At 38.2% G+C, this 14,245-nt stretch overlaps 1 protein-coding gene across 2 annotated transcripts in view; it reads right to left on the minus strand.

Moving 5' to 3' along the window:
* Positions 1 to 2,917: 2,917 nt before the first annotated feature.
* Positions 2,918 to 14,245, minus strand: part of ADGRA1 (adhesion G protein-coupled receptor A1) — a 258,318-nt gene continuing 246,990 nt past the window's right edge. For both annotated transcript variants that reach the window (XM_014885926.2, XM_088169179.1), the window contains 2 exons: positions 10,611 to 10,706; positions 2,918 to 7,460 (listed from right to left, as the gene is read on the minus strand). In XM_014885926.2, the coding sequence (XP_014741412.2) occupies positions 6,239 to 7,460; positions 10,611 to 10,706 (1,318 nt within the window). In that variant the 3' untranslated portion in view covers positions 2,918 to 6,238. The remainder of the gene's footprint in view (positions 7,461 to 10,610; positions 10,707 to 14,245) is intronic.

Consider the following 14,245-nt stretch of genomic DNA (forward strand, 5'->3'; position numbering starts at 1 on the left):
CAGATATTCTGTCATGTGGGACATGAAATATCTGGTTAATCAACAGCTTTGAGCATCTGTGATTCAATACCCACATTTCTGACACATTACTGGAATAGTTGACAGCAGTAATACAGTCATTTTGAATGAGGACAATATTATAAGTTAATAAACATTTTACTAGTAGGTTTTCAGATATTTACTGATGACAGAGGAGTCACAAAGCTTGGCTTTCACACCCAACTAGCAAAGACTCATGGATCTAATTGTTTCACCTTCCTCCTCTTTTCCCCCCAGTGACCAATTTGGTCCCAGTTTGTTTCCAGCCTCCAAGTCCCTCTTTTAAATTGTGTTCCTTTCCTTTCCATTAGTCCCCAAGTCATGTTGCAGCTCTCTACTCACACCAACCTCTCTCTGATCAGTTTGCTCCATTCAACTCGATCCAGTCTTAGAAGCTCAGTCTCTTTTTGATTTCTTCTAGCCCAGCATTTGTGTCTCTCATGCAGACCAGTCATTTCTCTCCTCCATTCCATCATGGTGCCTCTGAAGGGGAGACAAACTGGAGCATTTGGCAGAGATTATGAGAACCAAGGCCCCCCGTTTTCAATCCTAGTCCTAGCTGAGGGCAGCTGAAGTGAATCATTTACAGGGCTGGTCCTTTAGAGCCCTAGGGCTTGCAGCAGCAGCATAAGATCAGGGAGTGTGGTCCCAGTTGGGGCACACACGGCCTAGGAAGGGAGACATTTCACAGTAATATATTGTGGTGTTTTTAGTGGCTAAATTATCTGTACTGGATCACTTACTTTATAGAAACAGCAAGATATGCCCTTTTCGTATAATAGTAATACTTCTCAAAGTTTTCAAATAATGGGCCTTGAAGACAGAATTATTACAAAATCACTGAAAGGTGTTATTGTGGACAGACATTCTTTCATCAAGCCTCTTTGTTGAAAACATTGCAGCTGCTTTGGCTGAACTCTGTAAAATCATCCATTGAGGGCAGTAATTGCTGAGGGCATAAATCAATCTAAATGCTTAACTTTCAGCTATGTTCTAATTAGTGGAGAACAAGGTCTTGCAATGGAAAGGATCAGGGAATAAGTGACTGTAACTGCTTACAGCTCACTAACAAATGGGCTAACAAAAGAAAGTAGTGTGAGAGGAATATGAATAATGTGTTTTATTGCTTTCTCTTCTCACAGAAATTCCCCCTACTCCCAAAATAAACTCCTCCTGCTGCTTTCTGCAGGTGTTATTGAGTACCTGGGAAACAAATCAAGGAATGGCTGAAAACACTGACTATGCTGGAGAATCTTGCCTGGCAGTGTGCTGCAGGTTAAGGCAAACAGCTGGAGCAGTGATGGGCTGATGGGAACAGTCAGTCATTTTGTTGTTCAGACTGCAAGGCACTACACAATTCAAACAGATCAAAATGTAAAGAGACAGCAGTACCTGTGGGGTATGCAGACTCCATGTTTACAAAGAACCCCTTACCTCAGAGGCATGGCCAGCTGCACAACTTCAAGGCAGGATATTCATTTGAGGTTGAATTGCTCTAGAGTTTGCAAACCAAATTGCAACCCTCCCTGCAGAGAAGTGAGCCCTCTAATATTGTCCTGAATTCACTGATGCCAGCTTGTTTGGCTCCTGAAAAAACTTAGGTAATAGACTGGTTAGGTAAGGGAATAGGAATTCATTTGCAGCTCCACAGACTCCCTAACAGGGAACAAAAAGCCATAGTTTATAGTCAAAGTAATTTGTAGAGTAAGTTTTCTTCTTAGCTATTCAATTGCTAATTAGAAAATAGTCACCTGGGCACAGCAAAAAATCCCAACCAACCAAACCAAAAGCTCCCTTCCTTGTAGAGTTAACTAAGCAAGTAAAAGCTGCCTGAAGCACCAGGTTGCTACTGAAATTGCTTCAACTGAAGTCAGCCAGTCAGCCTTTAAATTCAGCCAATGAATTCTGATTGATCCAGCTGCCTTCTACAGCTTCTTTCTGAATTGAAGGATGCTGCTACAGGAACTTGAATTTATGTTCTGGCAAGGAAGTTGCTGAGCTGCCAATATCTTCATCAGCCTGACATTTCTTTTCATAGGCAACAAAAACTCAGTAAGAGTACAGGTGGTCTCCTTTTTCTTGTTTCCATGCAAAGAAGATCCTATGATAAAAAGGTTACCAGCCTGATTGTAATGACAACTTTCTTTTTCCCAAATAATCAAATGTCAGATAATCTCTTCATTGTAAAAGGGCATATAATTTATAGTGGAAGCTACTTCTGAATTTGTGGAATCAGAATCAACTTTGTAAGCCTTAACAGTGTCTGCACAAGAGCAGTTTCAGATCTTCAGGCATCCAGAACACTTAGTTCCATGTCTCCACACATAATCAACCTGAAGCATCTTTGTGACAGAGCATCCAAAGAGGTTTTCTCCAGTTTGGGCTTCTCTGATTGTTAACTAGGTTGTGTTGCTTCATTCATTTCAGCTAACCAGGAATTTCAGGTCAACTGTCTAATTTTGCCTAGGTTTGTTTGGATTTGGTAGCTATCTGTAGGCAGTGGACTTACTAGGCAGGTGCTTTAGAGAGATGGAGGGAGGAGGACTTAAAACTGCTTAAATCCACTTCCATTACAATTTTCTGCCTTCAACGCTTAGTGTTTGAGTGGGGGCTGCCCAATTGCCTGTGTTGTCCATCAAAGGTGGCCTTGACTTTGCTTTAAACACAGACTTTGCTTTGGTTCAGACAGGATGAATGCTTTCTGGCCTCAGTGAAGCTCCCGTGGTGGGCTAACATCTGGATTTGGTGCTCACAGGGTAGCTGGCAGGCAGCTGTGTGGTGAAGGAGAACAGCTGTTCATGGCCACTGACAGCCACTGCTCACTCACATCAGTGCAGACACAATCAACAGACTTGGGAACGACACACATGACCAGACATAATGTGCAAAAATGTATGCTTTATTTTTACACCCGAATTCATTATACGAGGCTGGGTAGGAATTCTTCTCGTAAACAGCCTATGTGACTTCAAATTCAGTCATGAAAACTGGAGTTTCTATATGCAGAGAGCAACACCACAGCAAGGGCATATTTTTATCCTGGTAGCAGCTATTCAGATCTCTGTTGATTGCATCATTCTCTGAAAATTATCCTTTTTTGGATGAAATTCCTCTTGCTTAATCTCGGACAGAAAGTGAACAGTAAAATCTGTTCAACCATTTTTTAATCACCAATGAATCACCAAAACTAAAACTGATTTTAAAATATTTTATGTGTGTCCGTGAGGAATTTACTAGGACAATGTATCTCTTATACCCTGGTTATTTCATTGACTTAATTTTTATAGGAAAGAAAATCAGGTAAAGTAGTAATGGTTCACTGACTATAATTGACCAAAAACCCACAATAAATCAAAACCAGACTTCCAAAGCATTGAAATTATCTCATTTATCTTAAGGAAAAAAAAAAAAAGTCAAAAGCATAAAAAGCATTTTGGTCAAATTTGATGTTACAAAACATTTTTATATTTATTTAATATCATGTCTCCTACTCTGTAGATATACTGTATATTTTCTGAAAAAATAATATGCAAACAGATTATTGCATAACACATCTCTTCCAAATTAGCCCAGAAATATTCACTAAATTAATTTTTAACACAATAAGAAAAATGTTTTAATATTTTATGTTTGAATTCCAGAGAGTTTTATCACGTAAGATATTCTGTGGAAAGCAGCACCTATTTGCTTTTTTGTAAGCCATTATGAAGATGGAATTGGCCTCTCAGACAAAATAACAGAGGTGATTAAAACACAAGCTGAATAAAGGAGCTTACTGAGTGGATTCTTGCAGAGTGAGTATTTCATCTTGGCTCTGTGTGTGTGATATTTTGCATAATGGTCTACAGACTTCCTACAATTTTACTGTTACAGAATATACATACACATAGTGCTGAGACACACAGAAGTGGATTTCACATTATGTCTATGCCTATTTAGGGTCACTGTCTATGTGGAATGAGTAAAAGTAAAACAATTATGAAACAGAAAATATTTCAGTATGCAAACAAAGAAAAATACTGTATTTTAGTTTAGAGACAGTTCAAGCATATACAGCATATACACAATAAAGCTCAGTGTTTTGTCTTTTTTTTTGTATTAGCTAAAGAAGCAGTCATGAAACTTGAATATTGGCTTAAAACTTGACAACCACCTAGTGCATTCTTCTTTCTCACCTTTTAAAAATACACAATCTGAGATGGATACATTGCACTGCTGGAGTTTACAATATATATTTCAAATTTACAAAAATACAGAAAAACAAGATTTCTTGCACTCAGATACTGAGCATTAACCCTTTGAGTACTAATTCCCACCTGCAACACTGCAGAACACATTCATCTGACTTACATGTTTTTATAACATTCTAACAATTATAATTGTCATCTTTATGTACACTATTAGGAAATTTATTCCTACATATTAAAAAAAAGAAGGTAGAGTCTAATAAACTGCTAATAACAGAAAAATATGGGGCTGAAGTATGGTGAAGATTTCTGCCACATACACACAGAGAATCTCAGACTGATGGTCTCTCAATGGAATTTTCTATTTCCTCTCTGCAGCAATTATATAAGTCTGTGTGAAGACATCACAGCAAACTTTCTAGTGTGGCCATACAGAATTGTGCTTTTTCTCTCATTTCTGGATGCACTGTTCACTTTCCACTGTAGACATTTTTCTCACAGCTCTATGCTCCCATTCACTTTCTGAAATCTATTATTATTCTGCACCCTTCCTATTTGTAAAAAGCAGTTTTATTTAATATAGGGATCATTCTGATGCAGTTCTGTACTGTGAGTTGATGCTTTGTGTCCAGATGTTCATGGGAACATGAAAAAAATCTTGCCAAGAGCCTTGTTAATAGAGAATGCTACTGACCCTGAAATGCCCTAAAATTCAGCAGAAATCATGAACATAAAGAACTTTTCTGAAGGTCAAATTTGCATTAAAGGATCAAGACAATCTGAAATTTGCTAGGGGAGGAAATGGGTTTTCAGAAAGCAAGTGGTGAAATTAATAGATGGATTCTAAGAAGGTGTGTTTTTAGAAAATGACTGAACTTCCTCTTCCTTCACAACTCTGGACTACATTGATCATGTAACTAAATAGACAATATCATATATACAGTATTTCTGAACTAGAATAAGCTACTTTAAGAAAATAACTGTAGTCCTCAAAGAGTTAATGATAAAACTGCTCTACCTTAACAGATGTGGAAAGGTTACTGTGGAACAGCTTACAGATTTGTTTAAAAGGCATACTTTACAAAGAAGTGTAAAACTTGTTGAGACAATTGCTATTACACTGCACAGTGCCACATACAATGAGTAGTGCATGCTCTGTAAAGACATTAGAGTGGACCCTTATCAAAGCTATCATATAACCTTATACAAAGGATTGTGCCACTTAAACTAGTGCAGAGTGATTTTTTTCCTGTAGATTTATAATGCTCTAGATTAATATCAATAGGGTTTTTCACAGCCTTGTACCACACTTTTTTTTGTTCTTTTTTTAAACACGTGTAACACTAGAAAACAGCAAATGGTATATCCTGACATATGTCATGCAAAATACAACCAATACAGCACCAAAGATGTAACAGAGACATTACCTAGCACTTCTCTCCAACAAGAAAAAGGACAGAACAGAGACTGTACATTACATGACTTTACAGGCCATATGCTACAGAAGGTTTTTAGAGGCAGTATCACTTTTGTATATCTAAAAAGCTGCAATTTTATAAAATCCTGTTTATCATTTCTACCATAGCCACTTCTGATTAAAATCCATGGCACAGTAATATTTTTCTACAAAAATAAATAAGTAAAAGTTTAAGATGCTGATATGTTTATAAAAAGTGTCTGAAGTTACTACAGAAAAAAAGGGAAAACAATGAATGAAAATGATGTTTCTAAAGAAATGTCATTCTGTATAACAAAAGGATATTGCCTCTCTTATTCAATTGCCTAGACTTCATTTTCTCATTATCTTTCAGAATAATTTCATAACTTCCTTTTAAAAATAATTTCACTTTAAAACTGTCACTATCCCTCTTTTTTCGACATTTACAAAGAAAAGGAAAAGCTGTACAATTTACTGATGAGCTACGCAAACATATCACCGTATTTATTTTGGAATAAAAACAAAGATAACGATGGTTTAGGGGCAAAAAAACCACATTATGACGGCCCACGAACTACACAGTAGTTTCATTTTTCCAAGGGCCAGTTTTGATATTTCCTGTACTATCTGAGCTGTATATCATGGCTTCGTGCATGTTTCCCTTGAGAATTCCGTTGTGATTTGCTGTGTTAAATGGCAGCGACTGTGTCCGTGGGTGCATTTCAAAGTGAGCGGGGTGGTGCCCAGTGTCACTGTCTGGCATTTTCCCGCAGCTGTATATGACAGTACTGGCGTCGCTGCTCTCGGGCTGGTTCACGGTGGGGTAGGGGTCGCTCTGCGAGCAGCAGGCTCGCCTGTGCCCCGCCTGGCTCTCGTGTGTGCTGTGGGGACTGTCTGTGTGGGAGCTGTGGATGCTGCCGTCGAGGCTCGAGGGGATGTGGTACGCGTACTCTCTCTCCCCTGCCGACCTGTGCCGACTGAAGTAACGTGGCTTAGTTCTGCTTTTCAGACATCTATGAATGTGCATGTTGGGTCTGAAGGTGCCCTCGCTGTGGACGTGGATGTGGGCTTCGTCATCAAGCAGCTGATCACAGTGCATTTTTGCGCAGCACGGTGTCACGGGCGACAGGCAGTTAACGTGGTTCTGAACAGCTTGCAGGTTAGTGAGTTTGCAGTGGCTGGCTGCTGGGTGATTAAACACAGCTGACTTGTTGGGACACGGCGATTCCTGCAGGCAAGGCGCGTGAACTTGAGTGTCGCCATTGACGTTGACCTTTGGGCGCACATTAACTTGCACAGAATAGGTGTTTCTTTTGGATGGGCAGCAGGACCACCAGCAATGCCACACGTCATCTCGCTTTGCACAGTGATGGATCAGGATGAAAAGCCCCAAGGTGACGCAGAAGGCTCCATAAAGACAGCTAAATATCATATCCAAGAAGTGACCTTGAGATACTGCAAGCGCTCCAAAGGTCCAAGTGGCAGTAAACAGGAACAAGGTGAATGCTGCGGCTCGAAGCTGAGCCTTAAATGAATGCTCATTTTCCAATAAGGAAGAAGAAATCACGGGGCAGGTTGCCTGGGGAACGGACACAGGGTCTGTAATATGGCCATGGCCCACGTCAGTACTTGGCATTCTCTGCGGATCTTCTGTCTTTTCCTTCAGCTCGTACTTGCGTTCAGGATGGCGCTTCAGCTGCACGTACGTGCAGAGAAAGTAAACACAGGTCACCAGCACAATGAATGCCACTGGCCCGTAGAAAGCACCGAGACTGGGCTCCCAGGCCATCCAGCAACTGGAAACAACAAAAAGAGACAGTCAAAAACATTTCAGAGCCCACGTTAGATGTGATGGACAACTGACTGCCATCCAACTAGGATGGCACAACAGTATCTCAGAAGTTCAACTTGTGGAGAGAGGGGGCCTATCTTTAATATTAATTAGGCTGAGGCATCACTTTCTAATTTTTTAATAGAATAGAATATATAGTATGACTTACAGATTATTAAAACTGAAAATTTCCAAGAAATGTAGGTCAGTTTAGACTCCAGAATTGCAGTGAAGTACAAGACCATTTATGTCAGCCCTTTTTTCTACTATTAAAAATGTCAGCACTAATACTTTGATTAAAAAGCAAATGAGGCGTAGTTTATACACTCTATGTGAACAATAGAAATGTACAGATTTCAGTGGTTTGTGTCAATGAACAATGCTACAAATTCTTAAGCCTGAAGATTGTTATTACAGAATTTTCTTCTTGCCAAAGAACAGCCTGAGTACCGAGAGAGGCTGAAAAAAGACTTCCAGTTGAACTGTCACCACTTTCTGCAGTGAGCAGACCTCAAAGATATATGCCATTTCTGAATTCTGCACTGTTTCTAGGTTTCCTGGGAGTTCATCCATGTCAATTTTAATGTCCTCAGAAAAATTAGGGAAACTGATGGTCTCTTTGTGATATGTTAGTAGCATAATATCATTGTAGCATGATCATGGTTTGTTAGGCTTTAAATAATATAACCATTACTGTTTTAGAGCAGCTTAAAGTAGCTCACAGGCCAGCATGAGTCTGAGAGCACTGTCTTAAGGACGAATGATCTGATCAAACAAACATGGGAGAAGAAAACACTAATGAAATCCTAGATGGAAACTGGCAGAACATGGTTTAGAGGGAGAAGGAATATTTGCCTCGTTTTGACTCTTCTCTATGATCTGCTTCTAGCCATGGTTACAGACAGAGAACTGAGCTGGCAGTACAGCCTAGTACAGCTGCTACTAGGCTCTTATATCCTAAATATTGCATGGATAAATATTTCTGGAAAGAGGAATAAGTTACTTTATCTCTTGGACTTGGACAAGAAGTAATGGGCTTAAACTGCAGCAAGAAAGATCTAAATTAGATTTTTTTAAAAGTTTCTTAGCTGTTAGGACAATTAGGATAATAAGCTGTTGGAATGAAATGTGGTCTTTCCATTATGGGAGCATTTAAAGTGCCTCAGATAAATAACTGTCAGGAATGGTTTGGATATAGCTAATTTCCCACTGGGTCAGAAAGACAGACCAGGTGATCTGTCATGACGATTCCAGCTCTAAAAGTGACACTGTGTGACACTTCATATTCATTTAGGCGTGTGTGATTAGTTGCAGTTCCTCCAGTTCCAGAGAGGAAACTTCTGATATCAGATTCTTGTTGAGCCAGGAATTATCTACAAGTTACTATAAAAAGGGCAGAATGACTTTTTCTCCCAGGCTGAGAACCTCTCAGCTAAATAGAGACAGTCCCACTGGGCTTTACAGCAAGAAACTGCAGAATAATGACTTTGAATTTTTGAAATCTGAACCTTAAACAGAAACATACACACATATATTAATGAACTTAGAAACACTCTAAAGAGTGTATAATTTACTGTTAGATGGGCACAAGAAAAGATTCCCTGAGAGATATTTGTGAAAACAAATAGGTCATACATTACCACCTATATTTAATTGGATAAGCAGAGAACACAAAGCTACGTGAATACTTGAAATAATTTGAATGCTGCATATTTGATGCAAAGTGGAGTGGAATGCTCCTGAGTGGAACAGTCTCATGGGATGCTGTTATTTCAAATAGAATCTCATTGTGGATCACTTACAAAATCTATTCTATAAAAAGGTTCAAGTTTATGCATCTACATTTACTTTGCTAATACCATAAAAAATGAATAAGGCACATAACTTACTAGGCTGCCATTGAATTAGAAGATTTTTACTCAATCTTATAACCATTCCTCATCTGTCCTTTGTTTTCTGCACATACTGTGGCACCAGGTATTGATTTGGTACATTAACATGATTAAAGAAGTACAGCCCCAGTAACCTCACCAAAATGAAAAATGTCTCATATTTAGGAACATAAATAATAGAGCTTTATAATGCACTGTTGATTATAAACTGGTTGTTTAATTGGATAAATTTGAATAAATATATGAATATGACTTGGGCCCTAGGCAGAACATACAGTCAGCCATGGTATGCACTGATTTCTTATTGGAATTTAAATTTCAATTAACTATAACAATGTCTTTAAGGAGCCAGATGCTCACTTATGAACCATACTCCTTGGCTATCACTTTTCATGCCCAGAACATAACCAGTTTCAAATGTGTTACAGTAGATGCTCAAAGCATCTAAGAGTGATGTCCTCCAGAGTATTAGTGCTGCCAGAGTACTAAAATATCCATTAGTGTGCCAGTCACTGCCATGCTGGTCTGTTACACACACTGTATTTAACTTTGCAGTCTAATTCACCTTCTGCTATGCTTTTATGGAAAGACTGAATGTACTTGTGGATACTTCATGATTCATGCCAAGAATTAGGAATTAATAAAAATGTGATGCCTGGCGAGCTTGTGGAGGTCTACTGAGCACCTACCTACACACAAGGACACGAAAGGATTATGACAGGATTGCCAGACATTGTGACTGGAACATTTCCAGGTGGTGAAAATCCAAAATATTTGGGTTTTAATGGGGGAATGGGAGTGGAGGAAGTGGGGAAGGGATTTTTACTTGTCCTTTTCGTTTTATTTTTAAATTTCTCTAAGTTGCCAGAAGGATATCAAATCAAGGTGGATAATGAAATGAAATTAAATATTTAAACAATTAATAGCTGGATTAGATATGATATTCATTAGGTATTTTGAATATCTTTCACTTATTCAGATGTAAATGAAGAGTAATTCTGTAAATGAAAGGTGATTGTATTGCCAGCAATGGAGTCAAATTGAAAGTGAAGCAGCAAGCTCCAGATTAAGACATTGCTCTTTCACAGGTAATATTTAATAAAATTTTCTAACAGATATCATCCCAGATTGCATGCCTGTACCCTTCATGAAGTCAGCTACACTTATTTGGATAAGAAACAGAATTTTTCCTTAAAACTTTTATGATAGTAATTTATACTTACTATGGTGCATTGCCTTCAATCCCATAATTATTGATATTGGTTGCTGCTGTAATCCCACATATAATGAATGGAACTCCACCACTAATCAGGTAAAATCTGTTGAGAGATAATAACTGATATTTTAATTTGTCTGACTTGTAGTCAAAAATACTTTTAAAATAATTGTACCTTCTTGAAGTATTTGGGAATAAAATATTGCTGAAATATTAAACAAGTCCCTAAAACCTGAAAAGCAAAGAATAAAGTATTGTCACAAAAAGAACTGTACCTTATGAAGCAAAGAGCAGAAAGCTTAATATTTAATATTTATATGGACCTACTTTTAACAAACACTTGATTTATAATTTCAGTAAATGTAGCTACTATTGAAGTAATATGAAAAACGAAACATTGTCTAATGACAGAACTTAAATCCTAAATAAAGTTATTTCCCTCACCTAGATATTTATATTTAATAGTTATTAGATATGCAAGCATTATAAATTAAAAATATTCAGGCAAAGCACCTTTATTCACTTTAACATACAAATGCTACCAGGGAAATTCAGTGAAATCACAGAAACTTTTTCATATCTCCCACATGACAAAAGAAAGGAAGCTCAGTTAGCCAAAGAGAAAAGGGGCAGTCCTCTTGGTAAAATGTTTTGGTTTATTTCTTCACAGGGAAAAATGGGAAGAAATCTGAAGGATTTTGCATATAGCTCACTTCTCTTCACTCTTTCAGCACCCAGCCTTGCAAATACATTAAAATATGAGCACTTCCAAGGCTTCAGCAAGATCTGAAAAGGGTCACAGATTTACAAATCTGTAAAGACTTGTATTGTAAGACAGAAAGCACAGAGTTTTGCACCCCTCTAACTGGTTAAATGCCACTGAATGCCTGGATGCAGCAGTCAGTGCAATGTAGGATCATTTAGGCCACCTTGAAATCCCAGGGGATCTCACGGAATTTGGCATCCTTCATGCCTATGTCCAAATTCAGCAAAATGAACCATCATCACATTTTCCATTTATATAAGCAAAAGACAAAATTAAGCCTGGAGCACAGCAGTTCCACGGCTGTGGTCTCTGAGGTGGAGAGCACCAGCCCCCATTCCTGCAGCTGGAAGCGACGATGCTCAGTGGCAAAAGGAAAATGTTCCACTGCACCCAGGAGCTCAGCTGGTTCTCTGAAATTCTGACTCATTTCCTGGCTTAACCAATGCTCTTCTGTCAGCAGACAAAATTATTTTTTTTTCAAGCCACTTCTTTGGTGTGGAAACAGAATGCAGGGATGCAGGCACCTTCCAGTCTCTGCTATGTCCCTCAGGGCTAAGAGGAACCTGGCAATGTGTGGGACACATCTGATCACAGTCTAATCTAATCTGATCACTAGTTTTCTATAACATATTATAAATATTAGGAAATTTCACAGTCATTGCAAGTTAGCAGTTTTACAGAAACAGAGCAATAGTAAGATTAAATAAATCAGCATTTAATTCCAGCCCAGAATTAGTGTCAGAATTTCTTTAACCTCTTTTCCCACCTCCTCCCAAAGCAGAATTATGGGTCAGGCCTCAGAAAATTTCATGTTAGCATTTACAGTCAATCTTTGTCCTAATGGTCTAAACTGTAAACAGACCAAAGAAAACCATATTTGCACTCATCAGGAAGCCCTTCAGATTTTATAAAATCAAAGTCACTGAGTATATATTTTTTCTTCAACTTTGCTTATTCTGAAGAGCTCAACAAATTCCAACGAACAAGCTGTCTTCCTACAAAATCCATTCATTCACTGCAGTTTAATGATTGTAAATATCTTTTGACTTGAGCATGTTGAATAAGCTAGCTTAATAGCTTTTTATTATTTTTAACAAAGACATTTTCAATGGCATTTTTGAAATTCAGGAAATTACTAGGGTAGAGCAAAGAGGCATAGAAAAGTTAACCCTAATTTATCTAAGAAATAGTAAGGAGCAGAAAAAATAGGAATACAGAAGCAAGTACAGGAAACTGCACTTCGAACTCATCTGAAGTGATTACTCCATAGAATTTACCTAAAATGCAACCTATAATTTAATTTTTTGCAGTGCCACCACTTTTTACAAATTGGATACATACATATAAATCAATTCTTATCTAAAGTTTCAGACAAGCCAGTATTTGGGTGTTAGATAATCTATTTCACAGCTCACAGTTCCAGCAGGCTGCTGAACACAAGAGTAGCAACAGATGTTCTGGAAGCACTTTAGCTACACAGTGCTGCAGAAATGTGGCAAAATCCAGCCAAATTCCTGTAGTGGCTCAGGGCTAAGGGCAAGAAAATACATTCTAGAAACGATATAAGGTGAAGTCAAATGTTTCAGTGTACCTGAGTTGCACTGCACTAATACCCAGAACATCACACTGCTTGTCCTGCCTCACTGGGAGTGGAGAAAAAGGAAAATAGCAAATAGAAATGACAGTATATACAAATGATTCTTCACTGTTAGTTCAGGATTCTTGAAGGGTAAAGAGAAATAAAAGCTGTTGAATAGAAGAAAACTCAGCAAGAAAGGAATAGGATTAAAATAGACTGAATAGAAAATACAATCAAGATACAGAAGTTAAATTAATTGTAAGAGCAGAAGTGCAGACTCTTGTCCATTTGTGTGAGCTCATGGATACCTTAAACAGCATATAAAGAAGAAAACGTCATATTTCAAAGTCACCAAAGGTACCAAAGAGATTACATTGATCTGTGAAGCAAAGAGCAGAAAGCTTAATATTTAATATTTATATGGAACCACTTTTAACAAGAAGTTTCATATACATGTTAGTTGTGAGGAAGTATACTTGAAATTAATACATTTTGACCAAACTTTTCAAACATTACTTTTTATGCAATCATTAGTTATCAATTTCTTCTTCATGCAGATAAGGCAAATAATTCTGAAGAAAAAGCTGCAATAGAATTGATAGGGCATAAATAAAAAGTGGCGAAAATGTAGATAATAAATGGCTATTTTTCATACTTCTAGAAAACCTTTTATCTAAGAGAATCAAAGGGTTTTTAACATGAATGAATTTAGCCTTACAGCCCCCTGTGTGGTCAATAAACAATAGTGTTCCTGTTGTACAGATGAGAAAACAAGGAGAGATTAGGTGTTCAAGGCCATGTGGGAGATGAGACTCCTTAACCCCCATCCTGTGCTTACACACAAGGCACCTCTCTGTTACTGTATATGAAGGGATTGGGAAAACCATGGCACATCTAGGATTTTGTCTCCAAGCCCAAGAAACCCAATTGCCCCCCTCTCAGCTCAAGCAGGAGCAAGATGAAGATACAGTTATCTGAATGATGCCCTGGTCAGGGGGGAGCCTTCCCAGCACTCAGTAAGCCTTGCCAATACCTGACTTGAGAAGCCTGTGCAGCTCAATACCAGTGTTCACTGATATTTGGGGCTTGTTCACAGAACAGGCTTTACAGCCCAATTAAAGCGGTCCAAGTGTAAGGGCTGTAACTGGAGAGATGCTGGGTTCTGCTTCTTATGCTGCTGCAGACAATTTTGGGTTTCTTACACCAACAGGAGCAAAAGGGGTATGATCCTGTCCAGTAATGTTTGTTCACAGAATAAAGGAGTAATAAAGCTGTACCAGAAGTGTGAACCTTGTAT

This window comes from Sturnus vulgaris, chromosome 8 (genome assembly GCF_052056855.1).
Source record: "Sturnus vulgaris isolate bStuVul1 chromosome 8, bStuVul1.hap1, whole genome shotgun sequence".
Taxonomy (NCBI): domain Eukaryota; kingdom Metazoa; phylum Chordata; class Aves; order Passeriformes; family Sturnidae; genus Sturnus; species Sturnus vulgaris.